The 23,849-nt window shown below is 38.7% G+C and overlaps 1 protein-coding gene across 2 annotated transcripts in view; it reads right to left on the reverse strand.

Annotated features, from left to right (window-relative positions):
* The window catches only part of LOC127434819 (cGMP-inhibited 3',5'-cyclic phosphodiesterase 3A-like), a 144,959-nt gene extending 121,373 nt beyond the window's left edge, over positions 1-23,586 (reverse strand). For both annotated transcript variants that reach the window (XM_051687814.1, XM_051687813.1), the window contains exon 1: positions 20,635-23,586. In XM_051687814.1, coding sequence (XP_051543774.1) covers positions 20,635-21,429 — 795 coding nt within the window. In that variant the 5' untranslated portion in view covers positions 21,430-23,586. The remainder of the gene's footprint in view (positions 1-20,634) is intronic.
* Between the last annotated feature and the right edge of the window lie 263 nt (positions 23,587-23,849).

Consider the following 23,849-nt stretch of genomic DNA (forward strand, 5'->3'; position numbering starts at 1 on the left):
GACAACGTGAAAGAAGTTTGTTTGAAATCTTTGCAAATTTATTAAAAATAAAAAACGAAAAAAATCACATGTACATAAGTATTCACAGCCTTTGCCATGACACTCAAAATTGAGCTCAGGTGCATCCTGTTTCCACTGATCATCCTTGAGATGTTTCTACAACTTGATTGGAGTCCACCTGTGGTAAATTCAGTTGATTGGATATGATTTGGAAAGGCACACACCTGTCTATGTAAAGTCCCACAGTTAACAGTGCATGTCAGAGCACAAACCAAGCCATGAAGTCCAAGGAATTGTCTGTAGACCTCTGAGACAGGATTGTATTGAGGCACGGATCTGGGGAAGGTTACAGAAAAATTTCTGCAGCATTGAAGGTCCCAATGAGCACAGTGGCCTCCATCATCCATAAATGGAAGAAGTTTGGAACCACCAGGACTCTTCCTAGAGCTGGCCGCCCGGCCAAACTGAGCGATCGGGGGAGAAGGGCCTTAGTCAAGGAGGTGACCAAGATGGTTACTCTGACAGAGCTCCAGCGTTTCTCTATGGAGAGAGGAGAACCTTCCAGAAGAACAACCATCTCTGCAGCACTCTACCAATCAGGCCTGTATGGTAGCGTGGCCAGAAGGAAGCCACTCCTCAGTAAAAGGCACATGACAGCCCACCTGGGGTTTGCCAAAAGGCACCTGAAGGACTCTCAGACCATGAGAAATAAAGATTGAACTCTTTGGCCTGAATGGCAAGCGTCATGTCTGGAGGAAACCAGGCACCGCTCATCACCTGGCCAATACCATCCCTACAGTGAAGCATGGTGGTGGCAGCATCATGCTGTGGGGATGTTTTTGAGCGGCAGGAACTGGGAGACTAGTCAGGATCGAGGGAAAGATGAACGCAGCAATGTACAGAGACATCCTTGATGAAAACCTGCTCCAGAGCGCTCTGGACCTCAGACTGGGGCGAAGGTTCAGCTTCCAATAGGACAACGACCCTAAGCACACAGCCAAGATAACAAAGGAGTGGCTACGGGACAACTCTGTGAATGTCCCTGAGTGGCCCAGCCAGAGCCCAGACTTGAACCCGATTGAACATCTCTGGAGAGATCTGAAAATGGCTGTGCACCGACGCTCCCCATCCAACCTGATGGAGCTTGAGAGGTCCTGCAAAGAAGAATGGGAGAAACTGCCCAAAAATAGGTGTGCCAAGCTTGTAGCATCATACTCAAAAAGACTTGAGGCTGTAATTGGTGCCAAAGGTGCTTCAACAAAGTACTGAGCAAAAGCTGTGAATACTTATGTACATGTGATTTTTTTTTCGTTTTTTATTTTTAATAAATTTGCAAAGATTTCAAACAAATTCTTTCACGTTGACATTATGGGGTATTGTTTGTAGAATTTTGAGGAAAATAATGAATTTAATCCATTTTGGAATAAGGCTGTAACATAACAAAATGTGGAAAAAGTGAAGCGCTGTGAATACTTTCCGGATGCACTGTACAAGGATGCCAACATTATGTAGTAAGTTTATTCAGAACTCAGCCCCAGTTAAACTGTAACACCGGAGAATGACATAGAGGGAACCCCCACTATCACAGCGCGGCAGTAGGCATGATGAAAATAAAACAATAAACACACCAGCAACTGTAGAACATTTGGAAATAAAGTGGAGCAAGGAGAACAAATCTTGCTCAGACGTCATGTTCGTTATTTACACGTGTCGTGGTGCTCATTGTCTCGGTTCGCTTGGCTGCAGAGTGCGCAATGTAATGTCACAAAAAGCAATAATGTTCCACACTATTGTGAACTACACTCATGCTTTTGTAGGCTACTGTATAATGTAATTAAGTTGAATAATAAACTTGATCATGTAATCATGATCAAGTTTATTATTCAGCCGCCCTATGCAACTGTATCGCCAATGATTTTACCTTTAAAACACAGTTGTGGCGACAAATATAAGTTAAATACCATGTAAAATAAATACAGAATAATACGAACAAATGACCAACAATGATCTTACAGGACACAGTGTCAGTAGCAGCCACAGTGCAAAATGGCTTTTTGTGAAACTGCTGGATGTAGTTTACTTTCTACATGTATCCAAACAGACAATAAGATAAGTAAAGCTGGTCTCGAACCCGCGATATGCAGGAAAAGACAGTATCAGATGACAAAAGCGCACAGCCCCTCAGCTATCAGTCCACATGTGACTTATGTGATGCTCCTGCTCTACCCGCTTCATACGGGACTTGAACCAGCCTCTCCGGCATGGGAGGCGGGTGCGCTAACAAGGAGGCTAAAGGCTACAGCCCTTAGCGTCAGTCGCTAGTGCACCTCTTGAGGTCAGGAGAGTGAGGTTTATACACATTGCACAGCTATCTATCAGCTGGCTCCCGTTACACTCACCCCCCTACACCTCACTCCTATCCGGGTCACGGCACCATCCTGTTCTACCCGCTCCATACGGGACTCGAACCAGCATCTCCGTCATGGGAGGCTATCTATCAGCTGGCTCCCATTACACTTACAAAGAACTTCAGTTTTTAACTACTCCACACCAACCGCTGTAACTTTAAATAATATTACTTAAAAACAACAAAATAAGCACACACACACGAGTATTTATTCTGTTTATCAATTCATGAGCTAACTAAGCTATAACTTTAATGCTGACATTAATTTTGCATTGTTAGATCACCTTCTACACATCAAAATGTAAAAAATATAATACAAATAATAATATTAATAATTTAATCATAATAACTCTCACTTTCTTCACACTACTAAACGACTGTGACAAAAGTGTCCCTTTGCGCCTCCTGGCAGCGATTTTGCGAACGTGTCTCACGTGTGAGAATTTAAAGTTTTCACGAGGCGGTACTCCCCGCGGTTCTAAGGCACAATCTGATTGCTTACCCACTGTATTTACACCTAGTGCAAATAGTCACTCCGTACAAATATATAAGTAGTTTGCTTTGCTCTGGTCTGTTTGCCGCGATACTCTGATTGGTTGATCTTTCTCTGCAGCATCATGGGTAGTGTAGTTCTTCACCACAAATTCTGCTATTACATGTTACTTTTTTCTTTTATAAATGAAGTTGAAATAACACAGACTTTATGGTTTCAACAGAAGCATATACCATCGATTAACAACCTCAAAGCTCACAGTAGTCTGTCTTTAAAGGTTCATAATTTATTGTTGAAAATCAATTCGCAATTTCGCATATGAAGAAAATGAATGGGATTTTTACTTCCGGAAACAAGACTGGTGCGCTCTATAGCTGAACTTTCCCACCATATCAAAATCAAGTAGATGCAGTTCAAGAACACATAGTCGACTCGCGTGCTCTTCAGCATTCGTACCCTGGTCCTCTGCATAACAAGTGCAGAGCTCTATCAGTTGAGCTACTGCACAATTTGACTGCTCTTGAACAAGCTTGTAAAAGTAGTTGTTTATGTAATGCAAACGTTAAAATGTATCGCCTTACAAGCCATGCGCTATAGTAGAAGTGTTTAGATGTAATGAGATTTGGTGAGGATCAGGGCGAAAAGTTAGAGTTTATGAACTGATCATTTTACTCGTGATTGAGTAAAAGCGACTAAAACTCACTGTTGTGAAAACTAGTGGTTATTTCACCAGGAAAGTGACGCGATACAAGCCACGAGCCACATTAAAATCATCTTGCAAAAATGTAGGTATATTAACGTGATTCTATGAGACAAGGTTGGCTAAAAGATAATTTTGTCAACTTTTAAGAGCACACTAGCATATAGATAACCTCAAAGCTAACAGACATAGCCACAAAACTTCAATTCTGATTTCAATGGGTCTTTAAATTATGAGTAGCTTGAAGCTAGGAAAGTTATAAAGTAGCTTTCTCAACACTGGTATTCAACAGATCACCATACAGTGTTGTCTTTTACCAGTCAATGGTATATAGCAGACAGTGGGCATAATACAGCTGTGGTTCTCACGGTACCTGTCAGCTTCTGAGACAAAGCAGGGAAAAAATTATCATGCGAGCTCCGCCACACCAGCACTTTGATACGTGTGGCTTCACGTGATTAGTTGAGTTACAAATTTAACGCAAGCTTGTCGGCTAATGAGCGGCCAGAAAACACTTCCAGCTGCAATGCCCATGATTGCATGCAAAATTATCTGATAGGCAAAACACGTACGCAGACAGAGCCATCAAGATTAGGAGCTGTGCATTGGCAGCTGAGGTGCATTCTGCAGAAAACGTCAACTAAGCAACTTCATGTGTTCCTTGGCTGAAATTAAAATCTTCCAGCAGTTTAATTGTTTCCTCTGAGAAACGCTAGTGGTAAAACGCAGCACCGGCTGTTATCAAAGCTTTACAAAAGGCTTTGCATCAAGAGTCCCCTCAGGATACGTGAGGGATGTTCTAATGTTGAGTTTGGTGTGATAACAGGGAACTGAAGAATTGTGATTGCCACCCTGGGTTCTCCTTTCCCTTACTGATAATGTACGTGAGTCACAAACAAACACTCTATGATTCTAGGTTGATTCTCTAAAGCACAAAACTGCATTGTTGTCACAAGGCCAGCTTGATCAAATTGATCAGATCGGCATTAACATGGGACCTGTGGCAATATTAGGCATAGTTAATGAGGTAAATTCACACTGATATACAGTATAACTGTCTTTACTAGAATTCAGTAGAGCTACAAACAATGGGCCTCTTTCAGTAAAAACCAGCAGAACGAACTGTAGTGTAAATCATTCATAAAACCATTCTAACTTAAATTACATTGAAAAATGTATAATTTTTTAAACAAATGATTTACACAGAAATTCGTTCTGCTCATGAGTCATGAATAAGGCCTAATGCTTGTATTCATAAAAAATTAGTTGAGCCTAAAAACGCTGACTACCACCCCTGGAGTCGCAAGTTCGTATCCAGGGTGTGCTGAGTGACTCCAGCCAGGTCTCCTAAGCAACCAAATTGGCCCAGTTGCTAGGGAGGGTAGAGTCACATGGGGTAAACTCCTCGTGGTCGCGATTAGTGGTTCTCGCTCTCAATGAGGTGTGTGGTAAGTTGTTCGCGGATCGCGGAGAATAGCATAAGCCTCCACGTGCAGAGCCTCCGCAGTGTCATGCACAACGAGTCACGTGATAAGATGACTGTCTCAGAAGCGGAGGCAACTGAGACTTGTCCTCCGCCACCCGGATTGAGGTGAGTAACCGTGCCACCATGAGGACCTACTAAGTAGTGGGAATTGGGCATTCCAAATTGGGGAAAAAAGGGATAAAAAAAAATAAAAAATATTAGTGGAGCCAATTTTGTGCCACATCCATTCTAAACTGTTAGAAAACTCATAGCATCATAATTTTTCTAAGTATGCGGTAATAGAGAACATTTTTGAAACGCTCCATTTCTATGGAGGAAAACGACGCCCTGGTGTGGATGAAAGGAAAGAGGCGAAAGCATAGCAAAATCGATGCGTTTGAAAACTTAAATGGATTAGTGTATGTGGCCTTAGTGTAACCTGTTCATAAAAGCATTCTTACTTAAATGATTGCATTCAACAAACGACTTCATTCTTCTTATGTTTTAATGAATAATGCCCAATGCATGTATTCCTGAAAAACAAGCGGGACAAATATTATGTCATGTCCTCAAATCTGTTTTAGGTTCAGTTTCAGTTGTTTCAAGCGTGCGGTAACAGAGAATTTTTGTCTACATTCATTTTAATCCATTTTCGTGCAAATGCACCTTTTCAAGAAAAACGAGCAGAACAAACTTAATGTCACATCCACACTTTTCCATTTTCAGTTTCCTAATGTCATAGTTTTCCAAAGTGTGCTATACTTAAGAGCCTTTAGATTTTTCTACATTATGCCTCTCATTCACACTGGAACAGCACTTTCTCAATACAAACGGACACCTACGAAAAGGCTCTCTCTAACGGCATACTTGGAAAACGATGGCGTTAGGAAACTGAAAACAAAGATTTCATACAAACTGATAGTGTGGACGTGGCCTTAGTGTAAACCTTTCGTAAAACCGTTTTTTAATTAAAGGATTGAATTGAATTAACAGTTTACGTTTTTTTAATCAAATGTTTCAAATTTGGTTTCGTTCTGCTTGTGGTTCATGAATTTAATTATATTTATATTTAAAATGCATTGAAAAGTCTTTGGATGATTCGTGCAATCGAAATTTAGGATTAATTCCTTTGCACCTTGTTTGTTCACGTATTTTTTTGTGAGCAAATGTTCTCTTAACTGCCCAGAGCGACTTTGCTTCCCACTAATACAAACATATTTAGAAAAAGCAAACTTTCCCTCAAGTACGTAAACCCTTTTTTAACATCAATGCAAAAATGAGTGAGAGAGACACTCTGACAAACAGACAGATGTACAGATGTCGTTTTTGACGTTGACTTGCTCGACTCTAAACCTTCCCCCTTCGCTACTCCATATGCCATCCATATTTTAGAAACTAAAACACGCCATTGAGCGAGTTAACAAGATAGGCCTTGTCTAAGGCCGGCCGCTCATATGGGCACTAGTGGGGGAGCTCCACTCAGTGAGGTGCGCTGGGTCGCAGCCAGCCCAGGTTAAAATAACAAGAGCCCTCTCAGCAGTGGAGCTGAAATACATGTGGCAAACACACACTAACAGAGAACATAAGTGAGTGTGCACTAGGGTTGTGCTATACAGCAAAATAATAGAAAAAACTTTCAGCCTGTTGATGATTTTGATATTTATGCTTCAATAATGGTGTAAAAAGTTATTTATTTTCAAAAGCCAATGTTGTCAAGTTGATATAAAGCTTTAAATGTATTAACTAAAACTTTGTAAAAATGTAGTTAAAAATAATTGCGGCATTTTTTTCACAATGAGCACATATACATGCACAGCAATACACTGATTGCTGCGACAAATAAGCTTATTCAAGAAAACGACTATGTAAGAAACCCACACTTGACATGTGATTCGAAATCATCTGATTATTCTCTGCTTTTGACTTCAAAACATAGACAGGTGTGTGCACAACACTTGCGCACGTTGAATAAGCCGGTAAGAATGCCGGTAAAGGTGCTTTCATTCAACGGGAAATTGATGTAATGGGAAAAAAATCTGTGTGCCCATTGATTTATGGTTAAATTGTTTATGAACTTACTTGTTCAAAAAACGTTTAAGGCGTTTACATGTCCTTAAATGTCGTCTGCTTATAATAAGTATAATAAGTGTAAGATCGTACATGTAAAGGAGCTCATTGTTTTTACTAAATGAACAGCAATGTTTACATATATATGTTTTTAACTAATCATTGTTGTTTATTTTAAAAAAAGCCACACTAGGAATTCCATGAATGTTGTGTAATTATGCAAATTAAATAAACACTTTAGTGGATTTTTGCATGTTAGGTTTGGATGTAAAATAGTGGTTGCAGGGTGTACGATAGGTCGATATAATGCCGACATATCACACAATTTAAAATAGTAAATAACATATACACAGGGTTGGGGAGTAACGAAATACATGTAACGGGATTATGTATTTAAAATACAAAATATAAGTAATTGTATTCCACTACAGTTACAATTTAAATCATTGGTATTTAGAATACAGTTACATTCTAAAAGTATTTATTACTGAAGAGATTACTTTGCATTTTATTGTCATTTGTTTCATTTAATATTTAGTCCTTTCAGATAGAAAACATTTATACATATAAATGATGCGATCCAAAGTGCATTTGAACAGCGGTGAAACACTTTCTTATGATGTGTTACATTAATACGAGCAGACAGAGAAGTACGTTTGAAGTAAGTTTGGAGCAGAAGAAATAGAAATAAACCTTGTGTAAATTGTCAGCTTTACTCTAAGCTAAAATGCTATTTCTATCCATTTTACATGCACATGTTACCAGACACAATCATATTTTTTTATCAAGAAAATTCACGTTAGATCATAATTTCTTTTTTTCTAGTAAGACCTTTGATATTAGGGCAAAAATCATATTCTTGATAATAATTTTTGTATTGTTTTCCTGTAAAATATCTAAAAATCATTAAAACAAGATCAATTAGATTGATCTTGTTTTAGAAATAACACTGCATAAGATATTTCGGTTTTTCAGAGAATGTATTTTTAACGTGTATTTTGTCTTACTGTACTGGCAGAGTTTTTATAGTCAAAACAAGTGAAAAAATCTGCCAGTGCTGAAGAAGTAATCCAAAGTATTTAGAATACGTTACTGACCTTGAGTAATCTAACGATATATGTTACAAATTACATTTTACAGCATGTATTCTGTAATCTGTAGTGGAATACATTTCAAAAGTAACCCTCCCAACCCTGTCTATATATAAAATTGCTAATATATATATATATATATATATATATATATATATATATATATATATATATATATATATATAAATAACTTCTATTTAGCACTATATTAACTCATAATTTCACACAAAACTCTGACTTTGTAAAAACAATTAAAAAAAAAAATCTTTAAAAAAAGTATGATTTTTTGTGATTTAAATGGTAGATTTGGAATAGGCTGTTTCTTCTTGCACCTAAAGACATTTTTAATATATTAGGAAGAAGGAAAGAACAACAGTGCACACATCGCATTTTATCACAAAAGGCAGAATCAAACTAACCGTAAATACAGTGCACAGTGAATATGACACTTAAAGCGCACATGAAGCGCTTTTACTTTGAAGTTGCTCTCACACGCTCATGCAGATACAGCGAGTGCAGCAATCTCCTGAAATCCTTCAGTTTACACGGCCCGAATCGCCTGCATTGGAGTGTCACGGACTGACTGTCAAGCAACATTCGTGAGTCAGAGGAACACAGTTTTGATCCAGGCTGATAGAATATGCACTTCAGACAAAGATATAAGAGCACTCCACAGGAAGAAAACCCTGGGTTTGCGAGGTTTTGTGAATTAAATCTGTTTAAACAAGGCATCCTCATATTTGCAGACAGTTTTAATGATATTTGCCTTTATATCATTAGACAAGATGTTAAAATTTACAGGGAACTCTTAAGAAGAGAGAGAGAGAGAGAATGAAACAAGAAAGCATTTTAAAGATAAGCTCCTGCGTGTCTGTCGCAGCTCTGATATGCAAGACAGTTTAAATGAGACTGTGTTGCACACCAGTCTATTATTGTATTGACACAATAGCGCAAAATAAAGTGAACTGTGATTGGTCGTTTACATGTCTCAGACGGCTCCTTCACGTGCAAGCAGGCAATTCTCTGTGCCCTCACTGCTTGAGAAACTATTCGGCCAAACGGGAACATTTATGGGCCGATTTATGGGCCAGAATATCGGCCGATTTATCGGCCTCGGCAATATATCGGTCAACCACTACTGTAAACACATTTACATATTTATAAGCTCTTTTTTTTTTAGTTATCAGCATATTGCTGTGCATGTAAATGTGTTCACTGACACAGTCTTAAGTAAAATTATTAGCAAGATTTAAAGTACATAAAAAATCATTGTCATATGCACTTGCAAAACCATCGCAAATATGCATACCAACACAAGTGAAGCTGAACAATCACTTTTTGTGGTGGCCTCACTTTTGGGTATCTTCTTGAGAGACTATATTTTGCAAAAACAGTTCATTTCCAGAAGCCTTTGAACAGCCGTTATTCTCAAGACATGCTTTTACAGCAACTTGAGTTTTCACGTGAGCCCAGGCTGTGGTTTGTTTGGATTGACATATGTAGAGCAGTTAATGTCATTTTGTTTTTTTCGTTCCATCTGTTTGCACCAGCTGTGCACCTGGTTCACACAGAAGCAGGCCCTCTCTGTGAGCAGGCCCGTGCTTGCCGTTCCTTCTAGGTTGTTTGGAAAGAGTCGAACTGCTAGCATTTTGAAAATAGATTAGGTTTTGGCAGTCGCCGCTCCGGCAAGACAGCTGAGGCTACACATTCCAGGCCTGGCACGGTCGGGCTTGACGCGAGGCCTCTTACAAGCAAAATACAGCGCTCTGGCCCCGGCCGACGTCAAAGAATCTCTCTGTCTGCCACAGCAGTGTTGCAGACGAGACCATTGAGAGTGCAAGACACAAGGAAGCGGGAAGGAAAACAACCCTCAGCGTGTCGAGTGCTCTGGTGTAGATGAAAAACTTGCGGCCCTGAGCGTACGGCTACTGCAGGTACCGTGAGGAATGGAATACACTGTCCACTTCAGACAGGAAACCATTACCTTGGGAACATCGTCTGCTATAAGTGAGGGTGTTTTTCTTTATTTTCAAATCTCATAGAGCTGAGGCTTGCTTTAAGAGGTTTATTATCAACCCTGGCAGGAAAAGGCCCACCTACTAACCTCGTATCTCCAGCAGGCTGGGAAAAGGGGCCCTAAAAAAGTGGGGGAATAAAGCTCATGGCGCAGAAACATACTCCTGGTCTCTTTGGATCTCCATTTGCGTCACCTCTTAAATAGCTTCTTGCACACCCTTTTCTCTCCTTCACAAATCTAATACATTTTCCTTCCCTCCATCACAAAAGAAACAGAAATCTCCTAAATTCTCAGGCCATTAAAATGCCACTGTTTTTCTAATTCTAGGGACGACCGACAACAAGGGAGGGCCCCCCATTTAATCATTTGGTGAATAGATGTGACATGGAAGTCTTTCTTTCTTCAGTACAACACAAGAGGAAAATTCTGAAGAATGTGGCACAACTCTTTTTTTTTTCATATAATGAAAACGAGTTTGCTTTGGCATTACTAATAGTCATTTCTGCATATTAAACTGGGACAGAAGAAAGTTTTTTTTAACGTAGAAAAAAATGACACACTTCACCTTTAAGGAACGATTTAAATACATTTGCCTGCTCTTCCCAGAGACTGTAGCTCATGACGAATAGCTTTTCCAGGCAGCCCTGGGCTAACCGCGATTAACTGACCCGCTAAAGGCTACTAAAGGCTCCATACAGTGAGGTGTTTGACATGAAATGACTCTTCATGTCATTAAACAGGGGTTTTCTGCGCAAACCATTCTCTGGAGACCTTAAATATTAACTATAGTTAAGTTTACCCCCAACGACCTCTCTTAAATGGGGTGCAAGTTTGGACTGGGCAATATAGCTGAATATTCTGTTAAGTATTTTAGTATATTTTTCAATATTTCTGTATCTTTTTTATTTATTTATTTATTTGCCTTTTGTCGAAGTTTAATCTTGATATTTATGTATTTGCTCTGAAATGGCTTAAAAATGTTTAAGGAATCATCATTTCAACCAAACCACCATTTTTTCCCCATTACATTCAAAATGTTTAATGTAAGAAGTAAAATACAGTAAAAATCTAGTTAAAAATACCAAGGTTTTCCACACTGTTTTTTACTAAATGAACACAAGAAAGACTTCAGTCGAATCTTTGAGTCTGAGTAAATGAGTCAGTTCATTAACACAGACGGTTTGAACTGATACGGCAAAATGAATCTAACTCTTACATACTTAGATTTAAATCAGAGACGCTATTAAACTATCTTGGTACGCTCTCAGATTTGTGAACCTTTAAACAAGGAAGTATCGCAATACCAGTATTATGACATGGTCTTTTAAGAAACATAATGATCAAATAAAAAGATGAAGTTAATGTTTACAAACAAACGCTTGGCTCCAGCACTTCAGGGGTTATTCCGGCACCTAAAAGAACTGCTTTCAATGGGCACTTCGTTCAAATTAAGCTAAAAAAAAACAAAACAAAAAAAAATATGCTGTTTGTGGGGCTGGAACACCCCGCTTCCGAAAGATTACTAAAAATGTGGAAATTTCAATTTCTATCAGAATCAGTGAAACAGGACAAACTCAGGATTTTAAATTATTTGTCAGTATTTAATCTGCATTTGTCGTGCAGCTGCTGATAGATTTGACTTTTCACGGAGCAATCACAAAAAACTCTTTCAGTGCAATCGCTTTGATAGACATGAAATATATCATTTCCAATGATTACATGTATCTTACCACAGTGGCGGATTTAGGCATGGGCGACATGGGCAGTTGCCCTGGGTGGCATCTTGTGGGGGGGTGGCACAAGGGGGCAGCACTAACCCCCCCTTCAACAACTTCGGGGGTGTTCTCATTTACAATGTATGCATTTACTCATGTATGGGCACCATACCAGCTAGAACCGCTACTGTCTTACCATTATATAAGATCTAACCAGACGAACCAGACCCTATCACCACCACCAAAGCGCTTACTAACTGTGAAAGGATATGAAAACAAAAATAATGTAATATTTCTAAAATATGTATTTGCATTTATTTTTAATGCAGTAAGTAACCTGTTCAATTGAAACCGGCTGTTATTAATTTTATGATAATATGATGATATTGAAGTCAAATATTTATATGTACTAGGGGTTGCATGGACTAGTCATCTGTAGAAAATACAGATTTCGTAGGATGGCAAGAGAAGACCAAATGAATGAGGAAAGCTCTACCTGATTTGTAAGGGTTAGGTTTAGGGGTCGGGTTATAGTTCCTCTGATCAATCAGGTAGTGCTTAACTCATGAATATTACTGAAACATTAAATCAGTTATCGCTTTATTCATGAATATTTAATTACTCTTTTCCTGCTTTCCTACGTTTCGGAAACTTGGCAGCGGGTGTGGAGGCCGATGGCTTTGCACTGAAAGAGCGAGTGGCTCAAATGTACTTGGATAAAGATGCTACAGTAACCTTCAATATATGCAAATTGCTTTCAAATATAACAGAGATACTAGTGCTATGCAAAAACATTTTTAAAAAAGGCCCCTGCTGGCGTTGGTTTGTGATTTTCAACATGATCAGCACAGCTTTGTGTGTTTGGACACCTGATCTGGTTGCTGTTCGCTCCTTCAAGAACATGATTCGGTGACTGTTAGAAAAGCACTTCAAGTTGGAGTACGCTGACCAGGTACAAGGCCACATTAGGACCAGAGTGGCAATAGTCCACCCAGATTGACAGCTGGTCCACCCAATCAAAACTGCAGGAACATAAGAACAGTTTGCAAATAAAAAGAAACTGCATTTTGTCGTAGGCAAAATAGCTCACATGCAAGATAATCATCATATTCCTGTTATAAATATAGTTAGAAAAATGTGTTTTTATTTCAAATAAAAAGTTTGATATGATTATGGTGAACTGAAATGGGTTGTGATGCGCTTCTCACCGAGTCGCTCATTTTCTCTGCACTGTGCAGCTCTCTACAGTCATGCCTGTAAATGTCATGCCGCGGCAGACTTTGAGGTATCCGCAAACATCGGATCGCTGGCTAAGAGAATCGATACAAGATCGTATTGTGATGAAACTCGCAATTTACACCCCTAGTACTGAACTACTCATAGACCTTTCTAAACAGAATGAAGGGAATCTCTCATTGCACACTCACTCTAACCTCCTTTGATAAACTTATTTTATTTATTTAGGCCTATTTTTTTACGTTTTAAACTGCAGGGTCACTTATGGGGTCACTACTCACACATGCCTAAAGAAATCTGTTTAATAAGATAATCTTTCTATTGCTATCATGGTTATGATTATCAAATAAGGCCAATAAAACAATATACTGTATTATGTGTTATGTAAATGTAGATTTATCTTTAGACCTAATTTGGACCTATAAAGTTGCATACGCAAACTGTGGAGACTGCCAGTTGATTTCAATGCGATTTTTTCACAATGGCTTTCCAATGATCAAAATATATTAATATAATTTATTCAATGTACCTTTGTCTCTGATAACTGTGAAAGATGCGAGAAAGATACATTTAAGTTGCACTTAACGGACTTAGAGTGGTTCAAAGCTCTCGTTAATTTACAAACGTTTTTACTTAGATAACGATGCTTTTGGGAAATACATCGTAGAGATTAAGTACTACTTAAGTGCTACTAACGTTCTTCTTATTGCTTCGGGAATCCCAGCCAACACCTGTGAAAAGCGGGAAGAATGAAAAGTGTCTAATAATAATGTTTACTGCGATATTTCTTATTTTAATTTATTGTATTTATTTCTATGGCCATTTCATATTTCATTGTGTTACAGAGTCAGAAATGTGCTTATTTTTGGGGGTTAACATCGACATGTATTTTGTTTTATCATGTATGAAAGTGTATTGTATGCTATCTACATTCACATTTACATTTATGCATTTGGCAGACGCTTTTATCCAAAGCGGCTTACTACAGGGACAATACCCCCGGAGCAACCTGGAGTTAAGTGCCTTGATCAAGGACACAATGGTGGTGGCTGTGGGGATTGAACCAGCAACCTTCTGATTACCAGTTATGTGCTTTAGCCCACTACGCCAACACCATCTCACATCACCATCTGCTATCTTCTCAAGCTACCAGGCTTTATGTAGTAATGTTTGATTTAATGTTCATCCTCATTAAACAACATGCGAGCATGAGCATGATTATTGGGACTGACCACCGCTTTTCAATGTGTTTAAACGGGTACAGACTTTATATTTTAAATAATATGTGTAATTATAGTATACCTGTCCTATATTGTTCATACATAAGGACAGAATAAAATCCACCAAAGGTATGAGATGGTGTCAATCGAGTGCTTTATTCAACACAACGCAGAGACAACCCCATTACAATTGCATCAATATGACCTATTTAGGTACATTTCTAATAGTTAACTTAATAATTGTTTAAAACAAATAATTATTTTTATTGTTATTATTATGTAATTCTAAGTGTTAGGTACGGTTGAAGTCAGAGGTTTACATACATTTAAACTCAGTTTTTGACAATTCCTGACATTTAATTGTAGAAAACATTCCCTGTCTTAGGTCAGTTAGGATCACTACTTTAAGAATGTGAAATGTCAGAATAATAGTAGAGAGAATGATTTATTTCAGCTTTTATTTCTTTCATCACATTCCCAGTGGGTCAGAAGTTTACATACATTTTGTTAGTATTTGGTAGCATTGCCTTTAAATTGTTCAACTTGGGTCACTTGTTTTGGTAGCCTTCCACAAGCTTCTCACAATAAGTTGCTGGAATTTTGGCCCATTCCTCCAGACAGAACTGGAGTAACTGAGTCAGGATTGTAGGCCTCCTTGCTCGCACACGCTTTTTCAGTTCTGCCCACACATTTTTTATCGGATTGAGGTCAGGGCTTTGTGATGGCCACTCCAATCTTGACTTTGTTGGTATGCTTGGGGTCATTGTCCATTTGGAAGACCTATTTGCGACCGAGTTTTAACTTCATGGCTGAGATGTTGAGATGTTGCTTCAATATATCCACATCATTTTCCTTCCTCATGATGCCATCTATTTTGTGAAATGCACCAGTCCCTCCTGCAGCAAAGCACCCCCACAGCATACAGCTGCCACTCCCATGCTTCACGGTTGGGATGGTGTTCTTCGGCTTGCAAGCCTCACCCTTTTTCCTCCAAACATAACAATGGTTGTTATGGCCAATAAGTTCAGTTTTTGTCTCATCAGACCAGAGGAAATTTCTCCATAAAGTAAGATCTTTGTCCCCATGTGCACTTGCAAACTGTAGTCTGGCTTTTTTATAGCTGTTTTGGAGCAGTGGCTTTTTCCTTGCTGAGCAGCCTTTCAGGTTATGTCGATATAGGACTCGTTTTACTGTGGATATAAATACTTGCCTACCTGTTTCCTCCAGCATCTTCACAAGGTCCTTTGCTGTTGTTCTGGGATTGATTTGCACTTTTTGCACCAAACTACGTTCATTTCTAGGAGATAGAATGAGTCTCCTTCCTGAGCGGTATGATGGCTGCGTGGCCCCTTGGTGTTTATACTTGCGTACTATTGTTTGTACAGATGAACGTAGTACCCTCAGGCATTTGGAAATTGCTCCCAAGGATGAACCAGACTTGTGGAGGTCCACAATTTTTTTTCTGAGGTCTTGGCTGATTTCTTTTGATTTTCCCATGATGTCAAACAAAGAGGCACTGAGTTTGAAGGTAGGCCTTAAAATACATCCACAGGTACACCTCCAATTCAGTGCACCTCCTATCAGAAGCTAATTGGCTAATTGTCTAAAGGCTTGAAATCATTTTCTGGAATTTTCCAACCTGCTTAAAGGCACAGTTAACTTAGTGTATGTAAACTTCTGACCCACTGAAATTGTGATGTAGTAAATTAAAAGTGAAACAATCTGTCTGTAAACAATTGTTGGAAAAATTACTCATGTCATGCACAAAGTAGATGTCCTAAACGACTTGCCAAAACTATAGTTTGCTAATATTAAATCCATGGAGTGCTTATAAAATGAGTTTTAATGACTTCAACCTAAGTGTATGTAAACTTCTGACTTCAACTGTATATGAGCTAATAATGACTCATAAAGGCTGAGGAAAGGGGCGCGCTTCATTATATTCACGATGAAATTAAGCACAGAATAGAGGTCCACCCTGTTTCACCAAGGTCCACTCATTTGGAGATTTCTGGCCTCGCCCCTTGACGCTGACATGATGGAATGCATCCCCATCACACGCTAGTGGGTGATGACACGACTAGTCAAATCCAACTCGACTAGATTCAGCTAAAAATCAGTTATCGTGCAACCCCTATTATGTACTGTATGCTGACCAATAATTAAAGCACTAAAGATGCTTATTGCTATCTGCATGGTATTTTTCATTACTTCTATGATTTAAAAACGTGTGAAACGTGCAAGGATGTGAATTCATCAGCCTGTTAAATTTCTAAGAAAATCATACAGGCCTATTGTTAGTTAAAACTGGTTTTGTCGATAGTTCAGAAAGAACCTACATATATTTCTTCACTGTAAACCATAGATATACCTCTATAAAAATGTATTAACATTAATAAACATTATTACATTATATAATGCTTAGGATTGTTAAAACTGCATTGCTACTCATATACACCACTGAAATGTGCTGCTTTAAAGAATCCGGAAGTGCGGTTGCCTGCAGTGTGACATCACGGTAATTTCACATATAGCACATCAAAGTCATTGTGATATTCACAATGTTGCTTAATTTTATATCACCATCAAAATCTTTGTGAATTTACCATGAATATTCGATATATCGCAGAGCCTTAGAGCAAGTAATCTACACTGTAAACCCTAATGTTGTCATTACTGGAAAAAATCAAGTTGTCTTTATTAAACATTACCTTCAATGTCAAGTTTTGGGCTCATAACTCAAATATCTAAGTTGCTTAAAAAACCAGAGACTTCAAAGGGAACATATTGGGGCATTTAAATAGTTTTTATTAAGAATTCATAGAAGTTTTAGCTCTTTTGTAGTATTATGTTATTTTGTTGCAAATAGTGGTTTCATGTGATGTCACCATTTGAGTGTTCTGCGTCCTCTTTGGTCAAGTTGGACCAGGTTAACACTATCTCAGTTCTCCTTGTAGTACATGTGTCTATGCATTTCTGTGGAAAAATATGTTTATTCCATGATTGACTTAGAATAAGTTATTATCTTCTTTATTTAAACTGTGCTATTGTATGACCTAAATTTGAGTCCATTTAACTTAAATTATTAAGTTAAAACAACAACATTTAAATCACAAATCTGAGTAAGGTCTACTTGCATCTAGTTACCTTAACTTAAATAGTTAAGTTCATTCTATATGAACACCAAGTTAAGTAAACTTAATTACACAAGTTTTGGAGACATTACTTACTTCAATTGAGGGAATGTGTTTACTCAATCAATTGAGTACAGTCAACTTATTATGGGTTTCAGTCTAGGTCACTAGTTAGCTTATGAACTAATGGCTTGAACATCTTGTATGGCCGGCCTTGAGTCCAAAACTGTTTATGGCAAGTAAAGTCTCTCTTCAAATGTGTAAGGATCTCGGGCTCATGTCATAACCCTACATGTTTATTGAAGGCCCAACTCTGCATTAGGTCAGTCTTTAGGAAGGCCACGCTAGAGGGGGAATGACGCAAGATATTCACAGGCCTTCGCAGAAGGAGAAAGAGAGAGCCAGCGAGACTAGCGTCCTGCTTTTTCGGCTCATTCACATTCGCAAGGTCCATTTGAAGAATGTTACGTAACTCACTTCATGCAGCCATGTTCATAATGTGAATGATTTTATGTCCATCGTTGAAAGTGCCCAGGGCTTGAGTGGCTGACAGATAATGTCCACAGCAACTCTGAGATCACTTCCTGTTCACTGCACTGGGCAGCAGAAATGATGAACCGCACAAAACTTAAACTTTTACTAAGGCTTGGTGCGACTGCTTGGCCCGGTCACTGTTTATTTATCCTTGTATTGTTCCAAACCTGTTAACTGTGTGGTTGGGAAAACAGTTTTCACACCAACCACAATGAACCAAACTGTGACGTCAAACTTGGGTCCTCACTAAAGCTCTAGTGGGAAAATGCACTTAAGCACCCATTCAGTCTGTAACCTCCAGGCGATATCTACATGTATGTGAGATTGTTTTCTGTTCAGCCCATTAACACACAGGTTATTGTGGTAGCAGACAGCCAGGAAGGCTTAAACAGTTCAGAGGTCACATGGTGGTATGTTTATACAGCCAGACCACACAGATAAAACAACTACACATAAATCGCTATAGGAACTAATATCATTCCAGACATCACATATGTGCTCCAGGTGTGTGTCTGTGTGTATGCGTGTATAGACAGAACATAAAAAAACTCCAAGGGCTCTGCATTCGTTTTCCATTCTACAGTAAAAGCAAACATGCAAAAGCACTGATAACATATAGATTCGTAACAAGTTTGGTATATCCTTTATGGTTTCCGTACCAGATGACTAGGCCGCAAATACATTAATAATGCAGTCACTAGAGGGCGCAAAATAAATACTGGCACACAAAGGCAGCAAAAAAAGACCAAATTCTAAGTTAAATTCTGGATGGCCAGTGAGGACCGTAAAATTGCACTGCACGAAGATGAAATTCATGCAAAATTCATAAGTCATCGGCTAAAGTGTGTTTCAGTTCTGCAAATGCATCACGCTTCATTTACATTCACTATCAAATTTAAGGCAAACCTTTAAATGGAAGTATCATATTACGAGTTTCCGCATAAATACGCATAATCGAAATCTGTAAACATGACACATAGACATTCAAGTGGGACTGCCATATTTACAGCAATTCTGATGTGTCATACAGCATGCATTAATCCCCTCATTAAAAATAAATTTTAGTTTCGACACCATCACTAACATTAGCTATTCATTTTGACTTTTAAATTGCATTGTCTATTGTTAGAGAAATAACCGCATATTTGTTCAGTGCAGTGCATAATCAGTCTGAAAATATTACTAGTAGGCTTTGTCCTAACAATACAGTACACTATAAATAAAAAAGTAAAAAGATGATAAAGCCAATATGTAATCACATGAATACACAACAAATAATACTTGTTTTTTTTACTTATTTTGCTATTATAAATATAGCACAAAATATCACTAATATGCACAAAAAACACAGGCATAAATGCATATTCCTCTCAACCACATCTTAACTTAAGTTAACTGAAACTTCAACATGCTTTTTCATTTTAACACACTCCGAGTGGTTTTGCAGAACACAGAAATCTCTCCATGTGCATTTCATATTTCCGCCTGCGTCAAATGTGTCTGGTAAAATAAAGTGCAATGCTCGTCAAAACAGCTATAAACCCACAAGAAAAAAACACAACACCACACCTATATAGTACAAGAGGTCAAAGTTCACTACCTTAGCCATGAGCTTTTCCTGTACTAGGTAGCACAGAAATTATGTCACACTTGAAAACTAAGAATGCATGCTTGAGTGAGACCATTCAAAGTATCTAAGTACAAGGTATCTAATGGCAAGCACACTACGCCTGAACAAACACAAACCCCAACTGGAAAAGGCCAGCCAAATGCAATATTCCTCACAAAATGAAAAGATGAAATCTTACTTTCAAAAACAGATTTTTTCTTCATGCTTACATAAGAATAAAAATAATATGGCTAATCATGATAATACAGTAGGAAACACTTTACATTACAGTATTCGTGTTACAAATATGACATTACTATAAGTAAAGCAGTACTTGTAAGTACTTAATGTTTGTCCAATAAAAGCAACTTCACACAGTGATTACACATTAAGTACATGTTGTTCTTTAGTGTTACATTTCATAATAGGATACTTATGTAAATACAAAGTAAACTAAACACTGCACAGTTTGACCATTAATGTATTATGATTATAAGCTACAGTATTATTGTCAACAGCAACAGCAGCCATAATAAATGATCATCTCTAATAAATGCCCTAATTCTCATGCAGCTCTGCAAAATAATCACACATTAAGTGCATGTAGTTCTTATTAACTCACAAAACAGACTGCAAACTGTGACCTGATAATGTATTGTTACTATGATTTTTATTAAAATGTCTTGTAATCAATAGTAGCTGCAGCAGAAACAGCAATAAAAGCAATCTGAATCTGTTGTGGTTGAAATGATAATCTCTTAATGCCCTAATTCCCAAACAGCTCCACACATGAAGACATAATTAGTGCATATACTTCATTAGTACCACTGTAAAGTGTGTCCTGATAATGAACTGTTATTTGAATCTGCATTACTATTATTGTTTTGGTCAATAGTAGCAGCATCAGCAAATACTATTCTTCTAATAGTTCAGTTGTTAATTGTACCTGCTCTCTCGGCAGGCAGGGCAGCGATGTTCTCCGGTGGGATTTGCCCCTGGACTGCCCGTGCTGTGCCATGTCCGACGACACTACAGAGCTGGACCTCCTGCGCCTCTTAAATACCGGAATATCCGCGCTCGATCCCTCGCGGTGTGATGCGCCCTGGTCCGGCAGCAGTCTGTCCGCATACCTCGCCAGCAGGACCCCCAGCACCCCGAGTAGGTACGCCAGGTAGGGTCTCCAGCTGGCGCGCACCTTCTGCAGCGAGACCAGCGACACGGTCCTAACGATGCTGATGAAGACGAGCACGGAGACGCCTTGACCCAGCCGCACCACCATGAGCGCCCCGCTGGCCAGGCAGGCGAGCAGCACCAGCGCGGTGGCCGCGAACGAGTAGAGCTGCTGTGCATCCAACAGCGACTGCGCCGCCGCTTCGCCCAGATGGCACACGGTGAGAAGGAACACAGCCGTCCGGACGAGCACCCCGCAGCGGAGCAGATACACACCCACCCAGAAGAAGGCACACACGAGGGTAAGCGCGGGCGAGAGCAGCTGCCACACAAGTTCCACGAGCGTCACCACATACAGCGCGGGAGATCCCGAGTGTGCGTGCGTGCGCTCCGCATCCCAGTCCGCGGACTGAACGAGTAGCGCGAGGAACACAGAGAGCGAGCCGACGCACACGAGACTCCTAGAGCTCCACGCGCTCCATATCAGAGCCAGCCAGGAGTGACAAGGGTCCTGCTCCACGGGAGAGACACATGTGCGCACATAACCGTTGCGCTCGGATTCCACTGCCATCAGTCAAGGGAAAACACGCGCGCACACACATACGCGCATATGCGCACACACATTAGTAAAGCGCAAAACCGCTATTCCCTCTCATCTGTGTGACTTTAGACCAGCAGAATGAATGTTAGACAGTAGCGAGTGTGTTATTTTCTCCAAAAACATCCTTGCGCAAAAACAAAAGTGTGCGCAAACGCCTTTTGTTTTCCATGCGTAAAATTCCCCATCAAGTCATGATCCAGTCAAGCAGAAAGAAGAATAACTCCTGATGTTTCTAGGCCATCTTCTTCGTCATCATCATCATCATAAGCAACCCTTCCTCCCTCCCTGTAGCTTTCTTTCTTTGTTACTATCCGGGTTTCTCGCGCAAACCTCTGGATTTCCCTTCTTTTCCGAACTCCATTCACTCTTGGATCGTTTTGACGCGTGGAAAATCTCCCTGGTGGAATATTTCTGTGGGTTTTACTCGCGCTGGATCATATTGGACAATGTCCCGTTGGTGTCGAGGCGGTCCGTAACACAACACACACTCATGCGCACACACACACACACACAGCGCGAGCTGCGGTCTACTGCTGCATATAAACGGTCAAGTACGATGACTGATCGTGGTCGGACTCAATTCAATGCATTGATCAAGCTCATTTATTGATCACTGGTTTCAGATGCGGAGCCTCGAGCAATGTTGCCCCATTCACAGCACAAAGCCCTGCTGATGTCAGCGTGTCCATGTGTTTTCTTGAATATTTCATTTTTACAACTCACCAACATCTACGTCATCGAGACGTGTAATACAGGTTGCAGTGTTATTTATTTCAGCTTGATTTGGTAACATTTTAAAGTTAGTAACCCACATTTATGAAATGTCATTTTAGTTGCATTTGTTTATCTGCACTCTTGAAAGTTAAACTACATAAAAACGGCATTATGTCTATTGTTATACTAATTTCTCTCATTTATTTTACTTTATCTACCTGATCTGACACTATAAAATGACTTTCATTTGTGTAACGTAGTTAGGTTGATCCATTCATATTAAATAATATTTTTGACTTGAATAAGACCAGATAATTTGAAATATAATTACATAAAACACATCCTTTTTTTTAGGTTACACTCAACAACAACAAAAAGAATTGTTGCTGCTTGTTCAAGTTACTTAATTAAATTAAAGCAACACAATTCTAGAACATTTTGTCACAATTTGATTTCATTGCGTTCTATCCATTACAATTTGTAAAATGGAAGTTTACTTAATCCACTTGAGTTGGGACAACATGAATACTTTTAGCGGTGTTAATGTAGCATTAATGAAACTGGGCAAGGGAATTTGCTGTGCATGGGACTGGACAGAAAGAACAAAGGTTGAAATTAAGTTATTTTTAGCATTTATGGGAATATGAGGAGATTTGTTAATGGTTAAAAATGTTAATCTGGAGTTTTGGGGGTTACCATTGTGGTGAGGATTGGTGCTTGTGCTTAGTTTGAGGATGGACTTTCATTTTCAAGTGATTCTTGATTCCTGCTTAGTTTCTATTAAATTAATAGTGCAACAGTTTCACTGTCCTTACACTTGTTGATCTGGCATATACTAATGATTAATAAAATAAATTAAGTTGGACCAACATAAGAAAATGTATTAAATAAACCTTATTAAATTGAGTTTGATGAACCTAATTAAATTGAGTTAAAACTACTATAGTACATTAATTTGACCTAATCCAACTCAGTTATGTTGGCTCAATAAAACTACCTTAATCAGAATGAAATATATTTAATTTCTTTTAAAACATTTCTACCATTCAATTAAGGGTAACGACTTAATTTTTTAGTGTATCAGACAAAAAATTATTTATTATTATTATTTTATTTTTTTTACTGTGTAGCCTAATATTGGTCCTTGCTGTCTGACTTTCCTATTACAGTAAAATGTTATAGTTTGCTAACATTCACATCAAACACAAGTCACATAAATGTCACCGTTTGGCTATTAGTTCTTGCTGACTGTTTTTTTATTTCAAATGTAATATTTCAGAATATTTAATTGAGACTTTGTTAGCCTATTATTCCATCCCTTCATAAAATGTAATGTATTACCCCAAAATATGCTGTTTTATATTGCTTCAAATATTAATTTTATTTGTTTATTTGATTCCATCTTCTCATTTTCTTGGGTATTTGTTTTTGCTGACTGATTTTCCTAGTAAAATTTGATCATTTGTTAACATTCACTGGTAAACACAATTCCCTGTCGTTGCATGATTAAGATCAAACACAAGTCATATGAGCATTTAAAGTCCGTTTGGTTTTCTTACTTTCTCTGCTATTAGTTCTCGCTGACTGACTTCCCCTAACTGTAATATTTTATAGTTAGTTAGCATTCGCTGGTAAACACGATTCCCTGTAGTTGCATGATTAAGATGAAACAAAAA

The sequence above is a fragment of the Myxocyprinus asiaticus genome, chromosome 45 (genome assembly GCF_019703515.2).
Source record: "Myxocyprinus asiaticus isolate MX2 ecotype Aquarium Trade chromosome 45, UBuf_Myxa_2, whole genome shotgun sequence".
Taxonomy (NCBI): domain Eukaryota; kingdom Metazoa; phylum Chordata; class Actinopteri; order Cypriniformes; family Catostomidae; genus Myxocyprinus; species Myxocyprinus asiaticus.